A 17,615-nucleotide genomic window follows, 5' to 3' on the forward strand; every position below is an offset into this window, starting at 1 on the left:
GTCTATACCCTCACCTGAAGACGACTGGCTGGTGTCTTATGGCATTACATGCCTTTCCTGTTCTGGACTCTACACTGGGCAGCTGAACTGGCCTTGCGGGTTATACCTAACAAGTGATAATAGATGGCGGACAATCAAATGATTCAAGACAGATTGGCAGCTCATATATCCAAAACTAAGATTAGTTACATAAAAATGCATCAGATTACAAGAGCAATGATAGCGGAGAGGACTTACAATGTTGAGCACTGGCTTTTAGCATGGGTAGGTAACGTACCTCCATATACCGGAAGCCATGTGTCAGCATCTCTCTGTGACAGGAAAATGGCAGACTTCCAGCGGTCCATCCAAAGCTTTCCATCTGCTTCATAGAATTTTATATTCAGAATCATTTTATAAATCTTATTTATTATATGGCGTGTATATATCCTATATGTCATAACTGAGAGTATATATAATATAATATATTATAAATATATATTTGGAAGAAAAATGTTTTTTTGTGTGCGCATTGCAAGTGTTTTTGGACCACCTTACAAATGATGCTATGAAAGGGATTGTCCAGGACTAGAACAAAGGTCTCACCTTTTTCCAGAAACAGCACCACATCTTTCCAAAAGCCATGTCTGGTATTGCAGGTCAGCCCTATTCACTTAAATACCTCAAACCGCTACGAGGCTACAATGTGGTTAAAGCATTTAATGGTATGTACCTTGGTAAAAAAGAAAAAAATAACACTCCTGACTACCCATACTTCGCAATGTACTGTACCTATGGCCACCTGTCAACTGCATAACAGATTTCTATCAAGAAAATGCTTTTATAAACATAAAAATAATGCAATACCAGGAAAAAAAAGAAAAAAAAAAGTTAAATGAAAGCCTTTTATACATGGTATTGAACTTACTGGGGCCGGTTTTTGAAACTATTGTACCCTATCAAATCCTAGAAACCCTTGGGAAAGAAAAGCAGCAAATTGATTGGTTACACTAGGCAACAACTCCACATTTTCCTAGTATTAGTTTTGCTAAATTCATTGCGACCAGCCATGAATAAAGCACCTGCTTCCGCAGTACTCCGAGCAGGAGATTCTGGCACAATCCGAAGCACCTATAAGCAGCTACCTCTATGCTTTTGATTGATAGGAATAGCATTACCAATTAAAAAATGAAGGAAACTTAAATCCGATAAATAATTTATTTATTGCAATAGTTGTCCAGATGCAATAACCAACAGATCATTTATTACAACATAAAATCCACAATAAAAATATACACATACTGTGGGACGGAGGTTATGACACGTGTCTAGAGATTGGGGGTTTAGGTAGAGATAAAGCAGCCACAGAACCAAAGCACATGTCACTTACAAGGAAGGACGCTGAAGAGGGGGGGGGGGGTTAGGGCCGAGAGTGGGATAAAAGAAACCACACAGCATGGTCACATTCATTGTGAGCATATCCAGGCATGAGAAATGAGTATATCCATGACCAGTCTTCCCAACAAAGAGTACTACTAAACGTAACCCTGAACACTACTTACCTATCCTGCAGACAGCCATCTTGTGATATAAACCACCACCCTGCAATGAACTAGTGAATCAGTACACTGTCAGGCAGGCATCCTCAAACTGCGGTCCTCCAGCTGTTGTAAAACTACAACTCCCACAATGCCCTGCTGTAGGCTGATACCTGTAGGTTGTAGTTTTGCAACAGCTGGAGGGCCGCAGTTTGAGAATGCCTGCTGTAGAGGGAAGACATTCAAAATGGCTGTCTGCACTCCACAAGCTGTATGCTTTTTAGATCAACGATCAAGATAAAACAATATGGCTACTGGAATATGGCTAAATCACCACAGCTTGATTTGTGCATTTATATCAACCAGATGTTGCATTTATGTAACGCTGAAGTGACAGCTCTGTGATGTTCGATGCCTGCCTGTTGTGTGCAGTCACTCCACCGGAAAATCAATGACAAGGTTATTACAGCGTTGTTACATTTTGGTTACATCATGGTTGCACTGTGCCACACTGTCCTGTGCATTCATACTAATCAGAAGCTGGGTGAACCGAGAATAGATCTGAATGGCTTAGACAAAGCATAGTTTAGAATTACATGCACATCCCAGGTGATACAGAAATAGGGGAGTCAGTGATGTGCTACTAGAATCCAACCTTCCCAGGAACAGCCAGTGGTGGGTGGAATGTAACTCGTTTGGATGATGATGACACTTTCCCCCAAGTTCTCCTGTTCCCGCCAGTTAATCGTAGTCACGGCGCACTGAATTTCTGAAATAAAAAATGTGATTGGAGGATGTTAGACAATAAATGTTGTTATCAATTAGCAAGGTCTAGCACTCGGAGAGGGAGGACCAAGTGTCTTGTTCTAAGGGTCCTCTCACTATCCATATCACAGCACAAGGTAGGAGGTGATCGGACGAGCTCACAATCTATAAAAAAGGTTATATACTACTAAAAGGAGTCTGTCTGCAGTTTTGACTATGCTAAACTGTTGACAGCACTAGGTAGGGGCTGGGAAGGGCAGTACAAACATATCTTTTGTGAGACTTTTCTCATCACGGGTAGTGTGTATATTAAGTTTTATTCAGCAAAATTCTGCTCTTGCAAGTGGCCAGAGTGGGGGCTTCACTATGAAGTGCTGTTCTACTCTCTGCATGAAGCCGCTTCACAGCTCGTCCCCTCTGCTCTGAGCGGTAGCTGTAGTGGTCTCCTTTGGATCCTACAGATATCTCTCAGAGTGGAGAGGAGGGGCTGTATGGCTGCACAATGCAAATAGCACATGGCAGCGAAGCTCCAACTGGCACTTTCAAGAGCAGAATCATGCTTCACATTTACACTGCTCCTGATTAGAAAAGTTTCACAAAAGGTATGTTTGTACTGCTCTTCCCAGCCCCTACCTAATGCTGTCAGTGGTCTCACTTTAAACATCCTTAGTCCTGGTAACAATTATTTAAAGACCACTACTACTATTATTAAGACCACCTAAATAATTCTAAAAGAGTAAGAACAGAATCAAAGGCTGGGATACAGCCGAAATGTTGCTGCTTGATTTTATGGCACACTTTCTGTAAAGTCCGTCCAATGAAGGATTCACTGGAGATGCTGCCGCTACCTCTCTTCATTTGCTATACGGTCGACTGCTGAGGATCTGCGGTCGTGGCTCGGCTGTTGCATTAACGGTGTGGCCATTTATGTCCGTGGGTGCTGCTCTAAAAACACTTTTGTCTAACCTCTGGGTAGGTCATCAGTATCTTATCTGTGGGGGTCCGACACCCAGGACCCCACTGATCAGCTCTTTGAGAAGGCATCAGTTTTTGCGGTAGCGCTGCTGCCCTCTCAAACAGTTGATCAATGGGGGTTACGGTTGTCAGACCTCTCCGATCAGATACTGATTAACCTATCCAGAGGATAGGTCATCAGTAAAAACTCTCAGAAAACCCCTTTGATGCGTAATATAGTTTTACAAACTACCACATTTCCTGGACAAACCAGTTTGGCCACATATTATTAATATTCAACTCTTATGATATAAACTTACGGAGCTTCATCTTTCAGCAAGGCCAAGAACTTACTGACACGATACTCTGGATCCATCTTAAATATAAGAACAAAAACCACCATTAGAAAAGAGGAATAAATCACAACCCATTAACGCTAAAGAAAGCTTTTGGAGCTCAATGGGCAGCAAGGGTCATTTGTTATCACTAGTGAGAGAGAGGACAATTGGTGGTGTCTAGTCTGGGGAATTCTGAAATTTCTTAGTAGATCAGAGCATTTTTAATACAAATGCAGGGTATTCTCAAGAACCAGAAGAGGGTGCCAACAAACTGAATCTTGATCCACAGTGCCATGCAACAGAAAAATGAAGAATTTGCAACACTTCAAAAGATCCAAGGATCCAAATGTGTATTATATTCACTTGTGTTCAGCACAATGCTTCTGCCACATACAAGGGTTTTTTGCAAGCATTTATGAGCATATCTAATAGGCATAGTTGCTACACAGGCAAAGGCAGAATCGGCACATAAAGAAAAAATTTCGATACACCAAAGTAAAGTTACGTGCAGTCTAAAAATACAGTTAATTAAATCATTTACTGTACTAGGAATATCTAATAAGTGGTGGTTCCTGGTACCTTACTCCCGGTAGGGAAATAAAGAAATTAGCATGCGCTTTCACAAGGCAGTTTCCATATTGCCCATTCATTATAACAGACAGTGACGGCACATCTAACGGAAGCTGAAGCAGGCAATCCTCATTGTTGGTATAAGTGGGCGTCTTAGCCATTAGACGTGAACCAAGCAGACATTTATAGGACATCTTAAAAAAATGCCCAAAATTTCTCTAGGAAAAATAGTTTGCTTTTGCCCTAACACTTAAAACAAAAAGATCCCATTTTGGATGTGTGTCCTCACCTGCAAGGACATCTCGATTAACATGAGAAGCTTCTTGATGCCTATGTTAACCTTCTTGCCCTTCACTTGTTGGGCAATAATAGAGCGTTCATTGTCCTTAAAACTACCCAAAAGCTGGAAAAAAACATAAATAATATATATAACTGTCCGTAAAAGACAATCTAAGAAAACAATACATAATAAATGCCAATGTAATAAGCTCACCTCCAGCGCCTCCATCAGCTGCACTCCTGTGCAGATGTTTGGAACGTGTATTGTAGTACTAAAGGCATCCAGCATCTCCATCTCCTGGAGGACGTCCTTACGGCTGGTGGTGCCAATGATCAGAAGTTTACGACTCTGGAAAAAATAAAAATAAAACAAAATCGTAAAAACAAATGTGTTCAGTCCAACCTGGAAGCAACAGCCTTTAGATGCCTTTGAAAGTTAAATCCTATATAATAGATTGCCAACCTCGAGTCTCTTAAGAGGCATTTACACGTGCCGATGGAGCCGGCAAATATCAGGAAGGGACCATTCTTTCTCGATAACTGCCTGCTCCGCAGTGAAGGAAAGAGCTGCATTTACATGAAGCAATCTCCTCCACTGTATAGGGACAAGAGATGGCTACTGCTACTGCTCGTCCTCATACAAATGTATTGTTTTTGGGCAGTAAATCGCTGTTCAAATCGCACAATCTGCTGCCCGGAAACAACGTTTTAATGTGCTGCATAAATAATGATTTGGCCTGATGAATGAGTGTTTTGCTCGTTCATCGGCAGCACATTTATAAAGGCAGATTATCAGTAACGAGCATTCGTAGTAACATTCGTTCCCAAAAATTGTCCGGTGGGAATCTGCCTTTACCTGTGGTGGAGCTTTCTTGAAAAGCACAAGCAAAGCCTGGAGTACCAGATTAGAGAAACGAGGGCCAATAGGAACATAATCTGCAAAGAAAACCCAGTAGATTATAATCTCATAATGTCTATGTGTTTCAGCATTTTTGTGGATTTGTGGCCTCACCTAGCAGTCTTTCTATATCGTCCACCACAACACAACTCAGCTGGGACTTGTAGGCATCCTCAAAAATCTGGAAAAGAACAGTTGGAACAATGAATGATTTGGGAGGTAAAGTGATTTAGTAGGCAGGGTAAAGTAAAACTGAATATTAAAGTGAGTCTGTCATCAGTTTTGTCCATGCTAAACTGCTGCCAGCACAAGGTGGGGCAATAGAGACCAGGACAAACATATCTTTTGTGGAACTTCATTATCAGGAGTGGGAACACAAGTCGAATACAGTAGGTCCATAAAAGGTCCCACAAAAAGTATTACTGTACAATGAATAGGGCATATGATTGCAATACAAATATGGTAATTTTTTTAAATATACATTAAATTTTCCTCTCTGGTAGTGCCGTTTCTCAAGTGGTCCATATTCTGGTCCACTTTCTCCCCTGCACTCAGTGGACTGACATGCTCAGCAGCTACCCTGCTCCCAATGCTGGCATAGTGATTCTCGTGAACCAGCCTAGACACCTTTCATTTGGTCCTCCCTCCTTCTTAATTCATAGAAATATATAGCCATTTCTCACAAAAGATATAGAGACGAAAAATTGCATTGCATGCCACAGTGCTGTTTATTACTGGAATATCTAGTATTTTCTATGCAAGGGATGAAGGAGTTAGCAGGAACTCCTTGCAATGCACTCCTGGGGTTGAAGTTGCTTGATGGTCACATGTGGTGAGCTTCTGCCCACCCACAAAGGAAAGAGAGAAGAAGTCAATCAGAAAATGTAAGTAAAGGTATGGCTACACAGCGATTTGGGGCGAAGTGTAGCAGTTGCACATTTGACATGACCCCAGAATCACAAAAAAAAATCCAATAATGCTGGATAAGAGAAAACTAGACAAACCCTTTAAGATAACTAAATTAATTTCCAGATTTTAACGCCATGTCATTCTTAAGTTCCACAATTGATCATTTTTTAATACAACTTCATAGGGGTTGAACCTTCATTTTCTTCGATACAGAGCTTCTAGATAAAAATGGGTGGACACTCATTTTAAGCTCGTTTTAAGATGAAACCCGATTTTGGTTGGACTTGATGTCTATAGAGGGTGAATTTCTTCACTTACACGGTGACCTATGACCTGCCCACATGTAGTGAAGTCCAGATACTAGTGGAAACAATGCTGCAGGTCATACCTTTTTGATGGCCTGGCATTTGGCAGTCTCAGAGAACCCGATCATCTTTTCTGGTGAGCAGATCTTTATAAAGGGGAAATTAGATTCCTCAGAGATCTTAGCAGCTAGGGCTGTCTTGCCACTATGTGGTGGACCTGCCAAAAATAAATAAATCATGTAACAGCCTGATTCGAAAGAAATTTGATTTAATAGATGAGCCCCCTTATGAGACAATATAAGAGCCTACCTTCCAGTAAGACGCTGACCAGGGGTGTTCGATCACTATTTTTGGTTTGTTGGACAAGTAATTCCCCATCATCCAATACACGGGTAACAGGGTCACCCCATTTAATGATACCATTCATAATATAGCTTGCATAATCCTCCTGGTTGGTTCCAAATGCCTAAAAACAGGACAAGTCAAGAATCAAAGCTGGAATTTACCTCAAGAAGCAAATGGGAAGAGGACCCAGTCATCGAAAAATATGGAGTCCAGCCAAATCTGCCTGTTATATGCAAAAGTTGCCTACAGACAGAGTGACACACAGAGTGCCAAACCTCATGAGTAGGGATCCACAAGGACTCCATGTGCCTTTGTGTATCGTTCTGCATATAGCTCTCCATTTTAGAGAAGAAGTTAGAATATTAGAAGTGGCCACGTTGATCACAGGAGAACAACTTACAGGCTTTATGTCGTTTTCCAGTGAAGTCAGAAAGTCTCCTCTTGTCACCTGGAGTTGTTCGGCTTTCTCCATATCAACCTCTACTTTGGTGGTGGCCTGAGAAGAGAAAACAAACACCAACCACGTGGTTATGACCAAATCGTTGAATTTCAGAAATTCTTTATCTGTCCTCACAATCGCTGAGCTTCCCAATCATGCAGAGGACTATAGAGCTCCGAGATTTCCAAGCAGACCAAATTGACAGCAGGGTCCTGATAGTTTGGGTGGACACTTCCAGCACATGATGCTAGTACTTTCAGTTCCATGTTCAGGTAAATGCTGGATCAGTGGAATTTTAGTTTTTAGACTGTAATAGGTTAGCGGCACAAGGCTGGGAAAACCGCAAACTAATGTAAGCACAGGGAACCTGTCACTCCTCAGCTAATAAAGTAAGCTAGAAGGGTGACATGACCAAGATATTGTAAGGTGCTGAAATACATAAGCGATTAGGACACTAGTGCAGACCACCTGAAATTCTAGGCCTGTCCACAAAATGGAACAGTAAAGAAAACTTTCACTTACAGGATTCCATTTACCAAATTCTGAATACCTGACAGATGCAGCAGGGCTGAATGTGAGCTATGGAGAGGTGCACTGCTAAACCAAAGTAGGTTGAACCTACAGTCCTGGGGAAAATCTGAGAAGCAGATCTACACGTATTTCTCTACATAAAAAAATATGGCAAATGCCATCTCAGCAACACAATGCCAAAATAGAAGCAAGACACAGCTCAGACAGCAAACACATGGTAAAATGTCAGCCTTTGAGTGTCAGGGTGCTATGGAGGATGCAGGTGCCATAGACAGATCATCTGAAAACTAATGTGTCTCTCTGTGCAATGTCTAATCCTCCCTCCCCAATCCCATGATCCATCTCACCTTCCTCCTCTCTTCTTGTAGAAGTGGTCAAGTTCTCCTGCTCATCATCAACACACCTCAGCTGCTGTATAATCTCATACTGCATATATCAAATACTGCAGATCATTTTTTTGATAAAGGATGAGAGACCCAATATCTTGCTTACTATTCAAAGAGATTCTGCAGCAGATGAGGTGTATTATAAGTAATGATGCACCCACTAATATAAGCAGTCACTTTGGAGTTGTGTGAATTGTGTACGTGTACGCAGCCTGCTACCTTGCGCATTTATATTGTCATTGGACTTCTTAGTGATATTTAGTTTAGCAAGTTCACATTTTGTTGCGTTATCAGCTTACCTTGATGTGGCGGTTCATGGCGGTGGACTGAGCTGCCCTCACAAGCCCTTCCAGCTCCGCTCCACTGAAGTTTTTGGTCTCCTGAGCCAATTCAGGTATTTCTACATCCTGGGCCAGCAGACTATGCTCCTTCATCCGGGCAGTGTGGATATGGAGAATCTGAAGACGGCCTTTCTCATCAGGCAAACCTGAAGTAATAATGGTAATTCAGGAGGTGAATATGATGCATCATAGGAGTAAGGCAAGCAAATCAAAGGTTGGTATATGCACATGTCATATGTCCCACTCACCTATCTCCATCTTAACTTCTAGCCTCCCAGGTCTCAGAAGAGCTTCATCTATCAGATCTGGCCTGTTGGTCATACCTAGACAGATGGAGGAGATACAAAGTTGTCAAAACCAACCTACACTCACATCAGGTGGGTTTATGGCATCTTCTTGCACTCTATGTCACCTATGACCAGGATATTATTCAGCTGCTCCACACCATCTATCTTGGAAAGCAGTTGGTTCACCACAGTGTCATGAACGCCGGTGCTTCCTGCCATGCTTCCTCTCTGCTTACAAATGGCGTCTATTTCATCAAAGATGATAATGTGAAGCCCACTATTAGCACCAAGCTGGAGATACAAGGAAATGATGGGAGATAATTAGAAGCAGATAGTGACCACCTACACAACCAATTGCATGTATTACTCAAATGCACCTACAATAACAAATTTAACATCTTTGCAAATAGTCTTAACATCTATTATTTTATGTCTGTAGCTCCTATGCAGACACATGCGTTTCCAATGGTAACAGACTACAAACCACGTGTAGTCTGATTCTGAAGTCTTGCTTGTAGTTCCCAAGGAGACGCATAGAAGGTGTGGACAGAAAATAGTAGGATATTTGAAAATCTGCTTATGTTTTTAGATCCATTGTAATAAAAACCAAAATGAACTGCATAGGAGGCGACACCCTTTAAAAGGGAACCTGTCAGCGGCAAAAGCCATCCCAAACCGCCAGCAGTGAGTTTCGAATTATGATTTTCTTACTGCATTCAGATGAGGCACAAGTACAAAAAATGTTCTTTTATCCTCCGTCCGCGCTATTTTCCAGTCAGGCTTGATGTCAAGGGGGCAGCGGCCTCCTTCCTTCAAGTCAAGGTAACCGCGCCCCCTTCTCCTGTGACTCACAGCGCTTATGCCACGACAGCCGGCTGGCTTTGCCGAACACCCGGCTGTCGTCACAGGAGAAGGGGCAGGGAAGGGGGTGTGGTTACCTTAACTTCAAGCCTGACTGGAAAATAGCGCGGACGGAGGATAAAAGAACGTTTTTCGTATGTCTGCTTCATCTAAATGCAGTAAGAAAATAATAATTGGAAACTCACTGCTGGCTACTTGAAGGTACTGATGGCGGTTTGGGATGGCTTTTGCTGCTGACAGGCTCCCTTTAAACATTTTAATTTTTATTAAAGAAACTTTGAGCAGGGCTCATGCACTCACCCTTCTTTGTTCTTCTTCTGCATCTGCAAACAACTTTCGGATGTTGGCCTCAGACTCTCCAACATACTTGTTTAGGATCTCGGGTCCATTAACCACTTTTGGTTCCCGGGCATTCAGCATTTTGCCGATTTGCCTGGCCATGAGAGTCTTACCACATCCAGGAGGGCCGAAAAGAAGGATACCTTTCACATGCTTGCACCCTGCAGGTTGAAGCAAAACAGGAGATTACTGTAAAGCCCATAAGCATGTACAGTGGATATAAGAAGTCTACACACCCCTGTTAAATGTCAGGTTTCTGTGATGTAAAAAAACGAGACAAAGATAAATCATTTCAGAACATTTTCCACCTTTAATGTGACCTATACACTGTACCACTCAATTGAAAAACAAACTGAAATCTTTTAGGTGGAGGGAAGAAAAAATATAAAAATAAAATAAATAAACTAATACTTTGTTGAAGCACCTTTTGATTTTATTACAGCACTCAGTCTTTTTGGGTATGAGTCTATCAGCATGGCACATTTTGACTTGGCAAGATTTGCCCACTCTTCTTTGCAAAAACACTCCAAATCTGTCAGATTGCGAGGGCATCTCCTGTGCACAGCCCTCTTAAGATCACCCGACAGATTTCCAATCAGATTCTGGTCTGGGCTCTAGCTGGGCCATTCCAAACTTTAATCTTCTTCTGGTGAAGCCATTCATTTATTGATTTGGATGTATGCTTTGGGTCGTTGTCATGCTGAAAGATGAAGTTCCTCTTTATGTTCAGCTTTCTAGCAGAAGCCTGAAGGTTTTGTGCCAATATTGACTGGTATTTGGAACTGTTCATAATTCCCTCTGGCTTAACTAAGGCCCCAGTTCCAGCTGAAGAAAAACAGCCCAAAGCATGATGCTGCCACCACCATGCTTCACTGTGGGTATGGTGTTCTTTTGGTGATGTGCAGTGTTGTTTTTGCGCCAAACATATCATTTGGAATTATGGCCAAAAAGTTCAACCTTGGTTTCATCAGACCATAACACCTTTTCCCACATGATTTTGGGAGACTTCAGATGTGTTTTTTGCTAAATGTAGCCTGGCTTGGATGTTTTTCTTCATAAGAAAAGGCTTTCGTCTTGCCACTCTACCCCATAGCCCAGACATATGAAGAATACGGGAGATTGTTGTCACATGTACCACACAGCCAGTACTTGCCAGATATTCCTGCAGCTCCTTTAATGTTGCTGTAGGCCTCTTGGTAGCCTCCCAGACCAGTTTTCTTCTCGTATTTTCATCAATTTTGGAGGGACGTCCAGTTCTTGGCAATGTCACTGTTGTGCCATATTTTCTCCACTTGATGATGACTGTCTTCACTGTGTTCCATTGTATATCTAATACCTTGGAAATTCTTTTGTACCCTTCTCCTGACTGATACCTTTTGACAATGAGATCCCTCTGATGCTTTGGAAGCTCTCTGTGGACCGTGGCTTTTGCTGTGGGATGCGACTAAGAAAATTTCAGGAAAGGCCAACTAGAGCAGCTGAACTTTATTTGGGGTTAATCAGAGGCACTTTAAATGATGTCAGGTGTATGCTGACTCCTATTTAACATGATTTTGAATGTGATTGCTTAATTCTGAACACAGCTATATCCCCAGTTATAAGGTGTGCACACTTATGCAAGCACATTATATTAGTTTTTTTTTGCTTTCTTCCCTCCACCTAAAAGATTTCAGTTTGTTTTTCAATTGAGTTGTACAGTTTATAGGTCACATTAAAAGGTGGAAAAAGTTCTGAAATTATTTATCTTTGTCTCATTTTTTTTTACAGCACAGAAACCTGACATTTTAACAGGGGTGTGTAGACTTTTTATATCCACTGTATGTATACAGTGTATTGTATATACTTTGCAATACTGTAGCATTTTGTGCGGCACTGCATTCTGCGCAAGTTGTGCTGGTCATACACATTAGATAAATGTCAGCCAACCATGTAATGTGTATGGGGCCCCCTGAAGGCCGATGACGGATAAGATAAGTATTGGGCAGATGAATTTCAAATGCCCAATCCTTTTGTTCTCAGGGAGATATGCTGCTGCCGGATACTTCTCACCTATCCCTGCTCAGGACACATGCATGTGTATGAAGAGGATGGCTTGCCTAAAGCTGGCCATACGCCTGATGCTTTTGTCAGCTGAACCTGTCCAGAACGGCTGATGATGACCGATGTTGTCGAGAGGGACAAGGATCGGGCAAAAAGAATATTTTAGCCTGATCCTTCCTTACTCCAGGGAGGTACGTCTGGCAGCAGCTTTCTCCACTCTCACCATAGCATACACAGACACGTTCAGCCCAGTCAATTATATATGTGTATGTGAAGCCAGGAGGGAGACAGGAGAGATAGCTGTCGGCTGAATGATCATTTGCCTGATTGGATGTGTCTAGGTGGCTATAGTGCTTTCTATATCAGACCAGAGTGATGTAAGGATTACGTTTCCCAGACGTTCTGTGTAGACAGTAAATCGTCAAGGATTGCTGGAAGATGTGAGCTCAGTAGATAAAGGAATTCTGAATGCTGCTACAGGTGAAAGAGAAATAGTAACCTTTCTGCTGCATTGCATGCTGTTTAAGAAAAAGGTGCATTTCCATGCGCGGAGCAGCAGCAGATTGTTGGGAAGGAAGCATTCGTTTAGTGGAGGAGACTGCTGCATTTACATGCAGCGATCGCCTCCACAGTATGAGAACGAGGGATTGTTATTGCCATCGCTCGTCCTCATACAGCTGCTTTGTTTCTGGGCAGCAGATCGCTGTTTAGACAGGACAATCTGCTGCCCAGAAATGACAGTTGCACAAACGACAGTTTCCCCTAATGAATGAGCGTTTTGCCCGTTCATCAGGTGATCTGCAGCACTTTTACAAGAGCAGATTGTCGAGAATGAGCATTCGCCGGAACGTTTGTTCCCGATAATCTGCCCGAATATTGCCCCATGTAAATACACCTTTAAGCTGGTCATACATGAGATAAATGTTGGCCAAACCTGCCGACCATCTAATGTGTATGAGGTCCTCCTGACTCTCCCTAAAGGGCAGATGCGGGAAAAGATAAAGTCGGGCAGTTGGACTGCAACACCTCTATCCTTTTGTTCTTGGGAAGATAAGCAGCTGCTGCATGTGAGAGGTGAACTGCAGAGATGCAGAACGATAGATTATTATTTTTTTCTATATTTCCCCTAGAGGGTAGAATTATATTTCAGATCAGCTAATGGCTTTCTGACATCTCCACTTAGTCTATTGTGCTTTGTGTTATAGATCAGTACTACAGGCCTGCCTATACGAGGTATACAGGCTACATCTGAACCTAGGACATGGTGCCAAACACCCTTTTTCCATATAAGAGGACAGTAGTACGATACAAGTCTAAAGTCCCTGCATAATAATAATAAACCCCGGCTCCTTCATGTTCTCTACTCATTGGATGAAATATCAGTAACATCTGATTTGTGAATTTTGAGAAGTGGTCTATTGATCAATCCAGATCTCCACAGTGTCAGCAGATTCCAGCTGCTGCCTCCCAGTCTATTACTTGCCAGTGATGACAGCCATGTGTGGGTAGAAGAGGGCACCTGTCATCCCGGCCTAATCCTGTAACAATATGACCTTTTCCTGGGATGCAGGTGAGAATGTGCAAGAAACACACGGTTATACCGAGATAAGGTCTACAAGACAAGGCTCATCGAGGTGACAGAAGAGCGGGAGATGGCAGGAGCTGCTTTTACTGAAAAAGACCTGACATTTACAACTTTATAAACTTCTCAGAGTTCAGCATTAGAAAGAACAGGTGCAGTGGACTCCTGTCCGAGTGCAAAAAATACATAATTAACCAAGTGTGCGCTACAGGGCACAACACCTGACTACGGGCAAACCTGGCATAACTATGTATACTGCTTGTGCTCCTTATTCAGTAGCTTATAGACTGCTCCTGGATCATGGTCATCATGGAGAACCCAGTCCTATCATTAAAGGGGTTGTCCAAGTTATATTTATTGATGACCTATCCTCAGGATAGGTCGTCAATGTCAGATAGGCAGGGGTCTGACACCCGGCACCCCCGCCGATCAGCTGTTTAAAGAGAATCCGTGCCAGCGCTGCCTGCTTTTCATTGTTTACCTGCTCGCCATCGCATCCGCAGCTGTAAGCAGGTGTTATTACATCTAAGCCTTCCCATTAATTTCAATGGGACGGCTCATTCCTATACACTTCTATAGGAGAACCGTCCCATTGAAATGAATGGGACGGCTTGGGTGTAATTACACCTGCTCACCGCTGCAGATGCGATGGCGAGCAGGTAAACAATGAAGAGCAGGCAATGCTGGCACGGCGCGCACCTTCTCTTCAAACAGCTGATCGGGGGAATATAACTTGGACAACCCCGTTAAAAGTCATACCTACAACTCTGCATTGTGCATTTTATGGTCGTGTTTCTACATAACTGAAATAGAAACATAGAAACATGAATGTGTCGGCAGATAAGAACCATTTGGCCCATCTAGTCTGCCCAATATATCTGAATCCTATGAATAGCCCCTGGCCCTATCTTATATGAAGGATGGCCTTATGCCTATCCCATGCATGCTTAAACTCCTCCACTGTATTTGCAGCTACCACTTCTGCAGGAAGGCTATTCCATGCATCCACTACTCTCTGAGTAAAGGAATACTTCCTTATATTACTTTTAAACCTTTGCCCCTTCTAATTTAAAACTGTGTCCTCTTGTGGTAGTTTTTCTTCTTTTAAATATGCTCTCCTCCTTTACCGAGTTGATTCCCTTTATGTATTTAAAAGTTTCTATCATATCCCCTCTGTCTCTTCTTTCTTCCAAGCTATACATATTAAGGTCCTTTAACCTTTCCTGGTAAGTTTTATCCTGCAATCCATGTACTAGTTTAGTAGCTCTTCTCTGAACTCTCTCTAGAGTATCTATATCCTTCTGGAGATATGGTCTCCAGTACTGCGCACAATACTCCAGGTGAGGTCTCACCAGTGTTCTGTACAGCGGCATAAGCACTTCACTCTTTCTACTGCTTATACCTCTCCCTATACATCCAAGCATTCTGCTGGCATTTCGTGCTGCTTTATTACATTGTCTTCCCACCTTTAAGTCTTCTGAAATAATTACTCCTAAATCCCTTTCCTCAGATACTGAGGTCAGGACTGTGTCAAATATTCTATATTCTGCCCTTGGGTTTTTACGCCCCAGGTGCATTATCTTGCACTTATCCACATTAAATTTCAGTTGCCAGAGTTCTGACCATTCTTCTAGTTTTCCTAAATCCTTTTCCATTTGGCGTTTCCCTCCAGGAACATCAACCCTGTTACATATCTTTGTGTCATCAGCAAAAAGACAAACCTTACCATCGAGGCCTTTTGCAATATCACTTATGAAGATATTAAACAAAATTGGTCCCAGTACAGATCCCTGTGGAACCCCACTGGTAACATGACCTTGTTTTGAATGTTCTCCATTGACTACAACCCTCTGTTGTCTGTCACTCAGCCACTGCCTAATCCACTCAACAATATGGGAGTCCATGCTCAATGACTGCAGTTTATTGATAAGTCTTCTATGTGGGACAGTGTCAAAAGCCTTACTAAAATCTAGATATGCGATGTCTACTGCACCTCCACCGTCTATTATTTTAGTCACCCAGTCAAAAAAATCTATAAGATTTGTTTGACATGATCTCCCTGAAGTAAACCCATGTTGTTTTTCATCTTGCAATCCATGGGATTTTAGATGTTCCACAATCCTATCCTTTAATAGGGTTTCCATTAATTTGCCTACTATTGATGTCAGACTCACTGGTCCTTTTTTTGAAAATACTGATAATAAAAATTACCAACAACTCTGCATTGTGCAGTGCCTCTGTTATCTCTCCTGGCAACATACAAATACATTGACAAATGGATCATACCATTCACCCTGTCAACAGGGTGTGTTCATATGCAGCCTGACACTGTCAGCACTGATTGGACAGCGTTTGAGTGTGTGGGGACACCCCGCACTGACAAGGCCAATGGCAACACCCAGTTATCAATGTAGTCATACATTACTAGGAGGAACAACAGAGGGATAGCACAATGCAGAGTTTAAAAACACTGTTCCAGCTGATGAGACAGGTCATCTTTAAAGGGGTTGGCCACCCTAAGTATCAAAAATCCAAAGTGCCTCAGACAATAGCCAAAATCAATAACCTGTTCACCATGACATGCCTCCCTGGAGGAGCTTCCTCAGACCGGCTGTGTGGGAGGAGAAGCATCAAAGTGAAAGTAAAAATCCCAGCATGCATTGCAGCAAGCATGTTCAGAGGAGCAGTCACATGACATCCCTGCTGACTTGTTTCCATAGAGATAAGAGCCCCTCAGATAATAGCAATAACTTAGTCATCAGTGAATAACTGCTGTACAGACATAGCAATAGGACGTACGCCCCAGTCCCAGCAGCACAAGGAATATGATGCTAATGTATCATGGGGAGGGGGCCCTGTACATAAACTTGCTGTAGGGCCTAGTAAGTTCTAGTTGCACCATTGGATTTAAGCCATGAACAGAATCAATAGAGGGGGAGATTTATAAGTTGCCTTGTTTCTGAAAAGTGGCGTTAAAAAGTTGCAAACTATGTGTTTGTGACTTTTTAACTGTGCCTAAAAAAAAAAAATAATAAGGGGGGCATGGCAGTGGTAGGGAGGGGGTGTGACCAGTCACCCCAACAAATGTATGTTACTTTTCGCCAGTTTTCTGGCACAAATGAAGTCAGGAATCCACGGCAGCTCTGAGCGGTCATAGATTTCTGTTTAGGTGCATGGACTGCCGGAGGAGGGGGGTTGCTGAGCTTTGCACAAGAGCTCTGATGAATACATTTGTACAAATCTATCTGCTCAAATAGAGATGAGCCTCCTGTCTATCATCACATGACTAAGGTTACTTTCACACTAGCTGTTCCCCTGCCGGATCTGTGCTAATGCTAGCCCACGAGTGCCACCGGAAGTCTGCTCCGGCCCCATTCACATATGCCCAGCACGCTGCGTTTTTTGCCGATATCCCTGACCTCCGCCATACTGACAGCTCACTAGGGGTTAAAGCTCCTGAACTGTTCGTCTGGCTGTCATATCTTGTCTGTGGGCCATAAATAGGACAGACACTGGGATTGCTCACAGTTTGTGGTCCACAGCACTTCCCTGGATCTGCTACATCCTCACATGTTGGCAGGATCCTCTCAGTACAGAGGAAACAGAGGGGGCAGAGCCTGCAGTCAGATCAGCCATCAGAGCTTCCCCTCTGTCTCCCTTCGGCCCCATGCACACGGCCGTTGTTCAGGGCCGTGTGCGGGCCGTGGAACCGCGGCCTGGATCCCTTCCTGTGAGCTGGAGCGCACGGCGTCACTGGTTGCTATGACGCCGTGCGCTCCCTGCTGCCGGCACAGAACAGTAATACACTGGTACGATCTATACCAGTGTATTACTGTACTGTGCCGGCAGCAGGGGGCGCACGGCGTCCTAGCAACCAGTGACGCCGTGCGCTCCAGCTCACAGGAAGGGATCCAGGCCGCGGTTCCACG

At 43.0% G+C, this 17,615-nt stretch overlaps 1 protein-coding gene across 1 annotated transcript in view; it reads right to left on the bottom strand.

Annotated features, from left to right (window-relative positions):
- Window positions 1-1,183: 1,183 nt before the first annotated feature.
- The window catches only part of NSF (N-ethylmaleimide sensitive factor, vesicle fusing ATPase), a 74,625-nt gene continuing 58,193 nt past the window's right edge, over window positions 1,184-17,615 (bottom strand). The window contains exons 9-21 of the mRNA XM_044296533.1: window positions 10,026-10,225; window positions 8,990-9,155; window positions 8,826-8,900; window positions 8,536-8,723; window positions 7,281-7,376; window positions 6,845-7,001; window positions 6,619-6,752; window positions 5,436-5,502; window positions 5,280-5,359; window positions 4,638-4,772; window positions 4,434-4,547; window positions 3,557-3,612; window positions 1,184-2,286 (exon numbers count right to left, since the gene is read on the bottom strand). Of these exons, the coding sequence (XP_044152468.1) occupies window positions 2,259-2,286; window positions 3,557-3,612; window positions 4,434-4,547; window positions 4,638-4,772; window positions 5,280-5,359; window positions 5,436-5,502; window positions 6,619-6,752; window positions 6,845-7,001; window positions 7,281-7,376; window positions 8,536-8,723; window positions 8,826-8,900; window positions 8,990-9,155; window positions 10,026-10,225 (1,496 nt within the window). The 3' untranslated portion in view covers window positions 1,184-2,258. The remainder of the gene's footprint in view (window positions 2,287-3,556; window positions 3,613-4,433; window positions 4,548-4,637; window positions 4,773-5,279; window positions 5,360-5,435; window positions 5,503-6,618; window positions 6,753-6,844; window positions 7,002-7,280; window positions 7,377-8,535; window positions 8,724-8,825; window positions 8,901-8,989; window positions 9,156-10,025; window positions 10,226-17,615) is intronic.

Source organism: Bufo gargarizans, chromosome 6 (genome assembly GCF_014858855.1).
Source record: "Bufo gargarizans isolate SCDJY-AF-19 chromosome 6, ASM1485885v1, whole genome shotgun sequence".
Classification (NCBI taxonomy): Eukaryota; Metazoa; Chordata; class Amphibia; order Anura; family Bufonidae; genus Bufo; species Bufo gargarizans.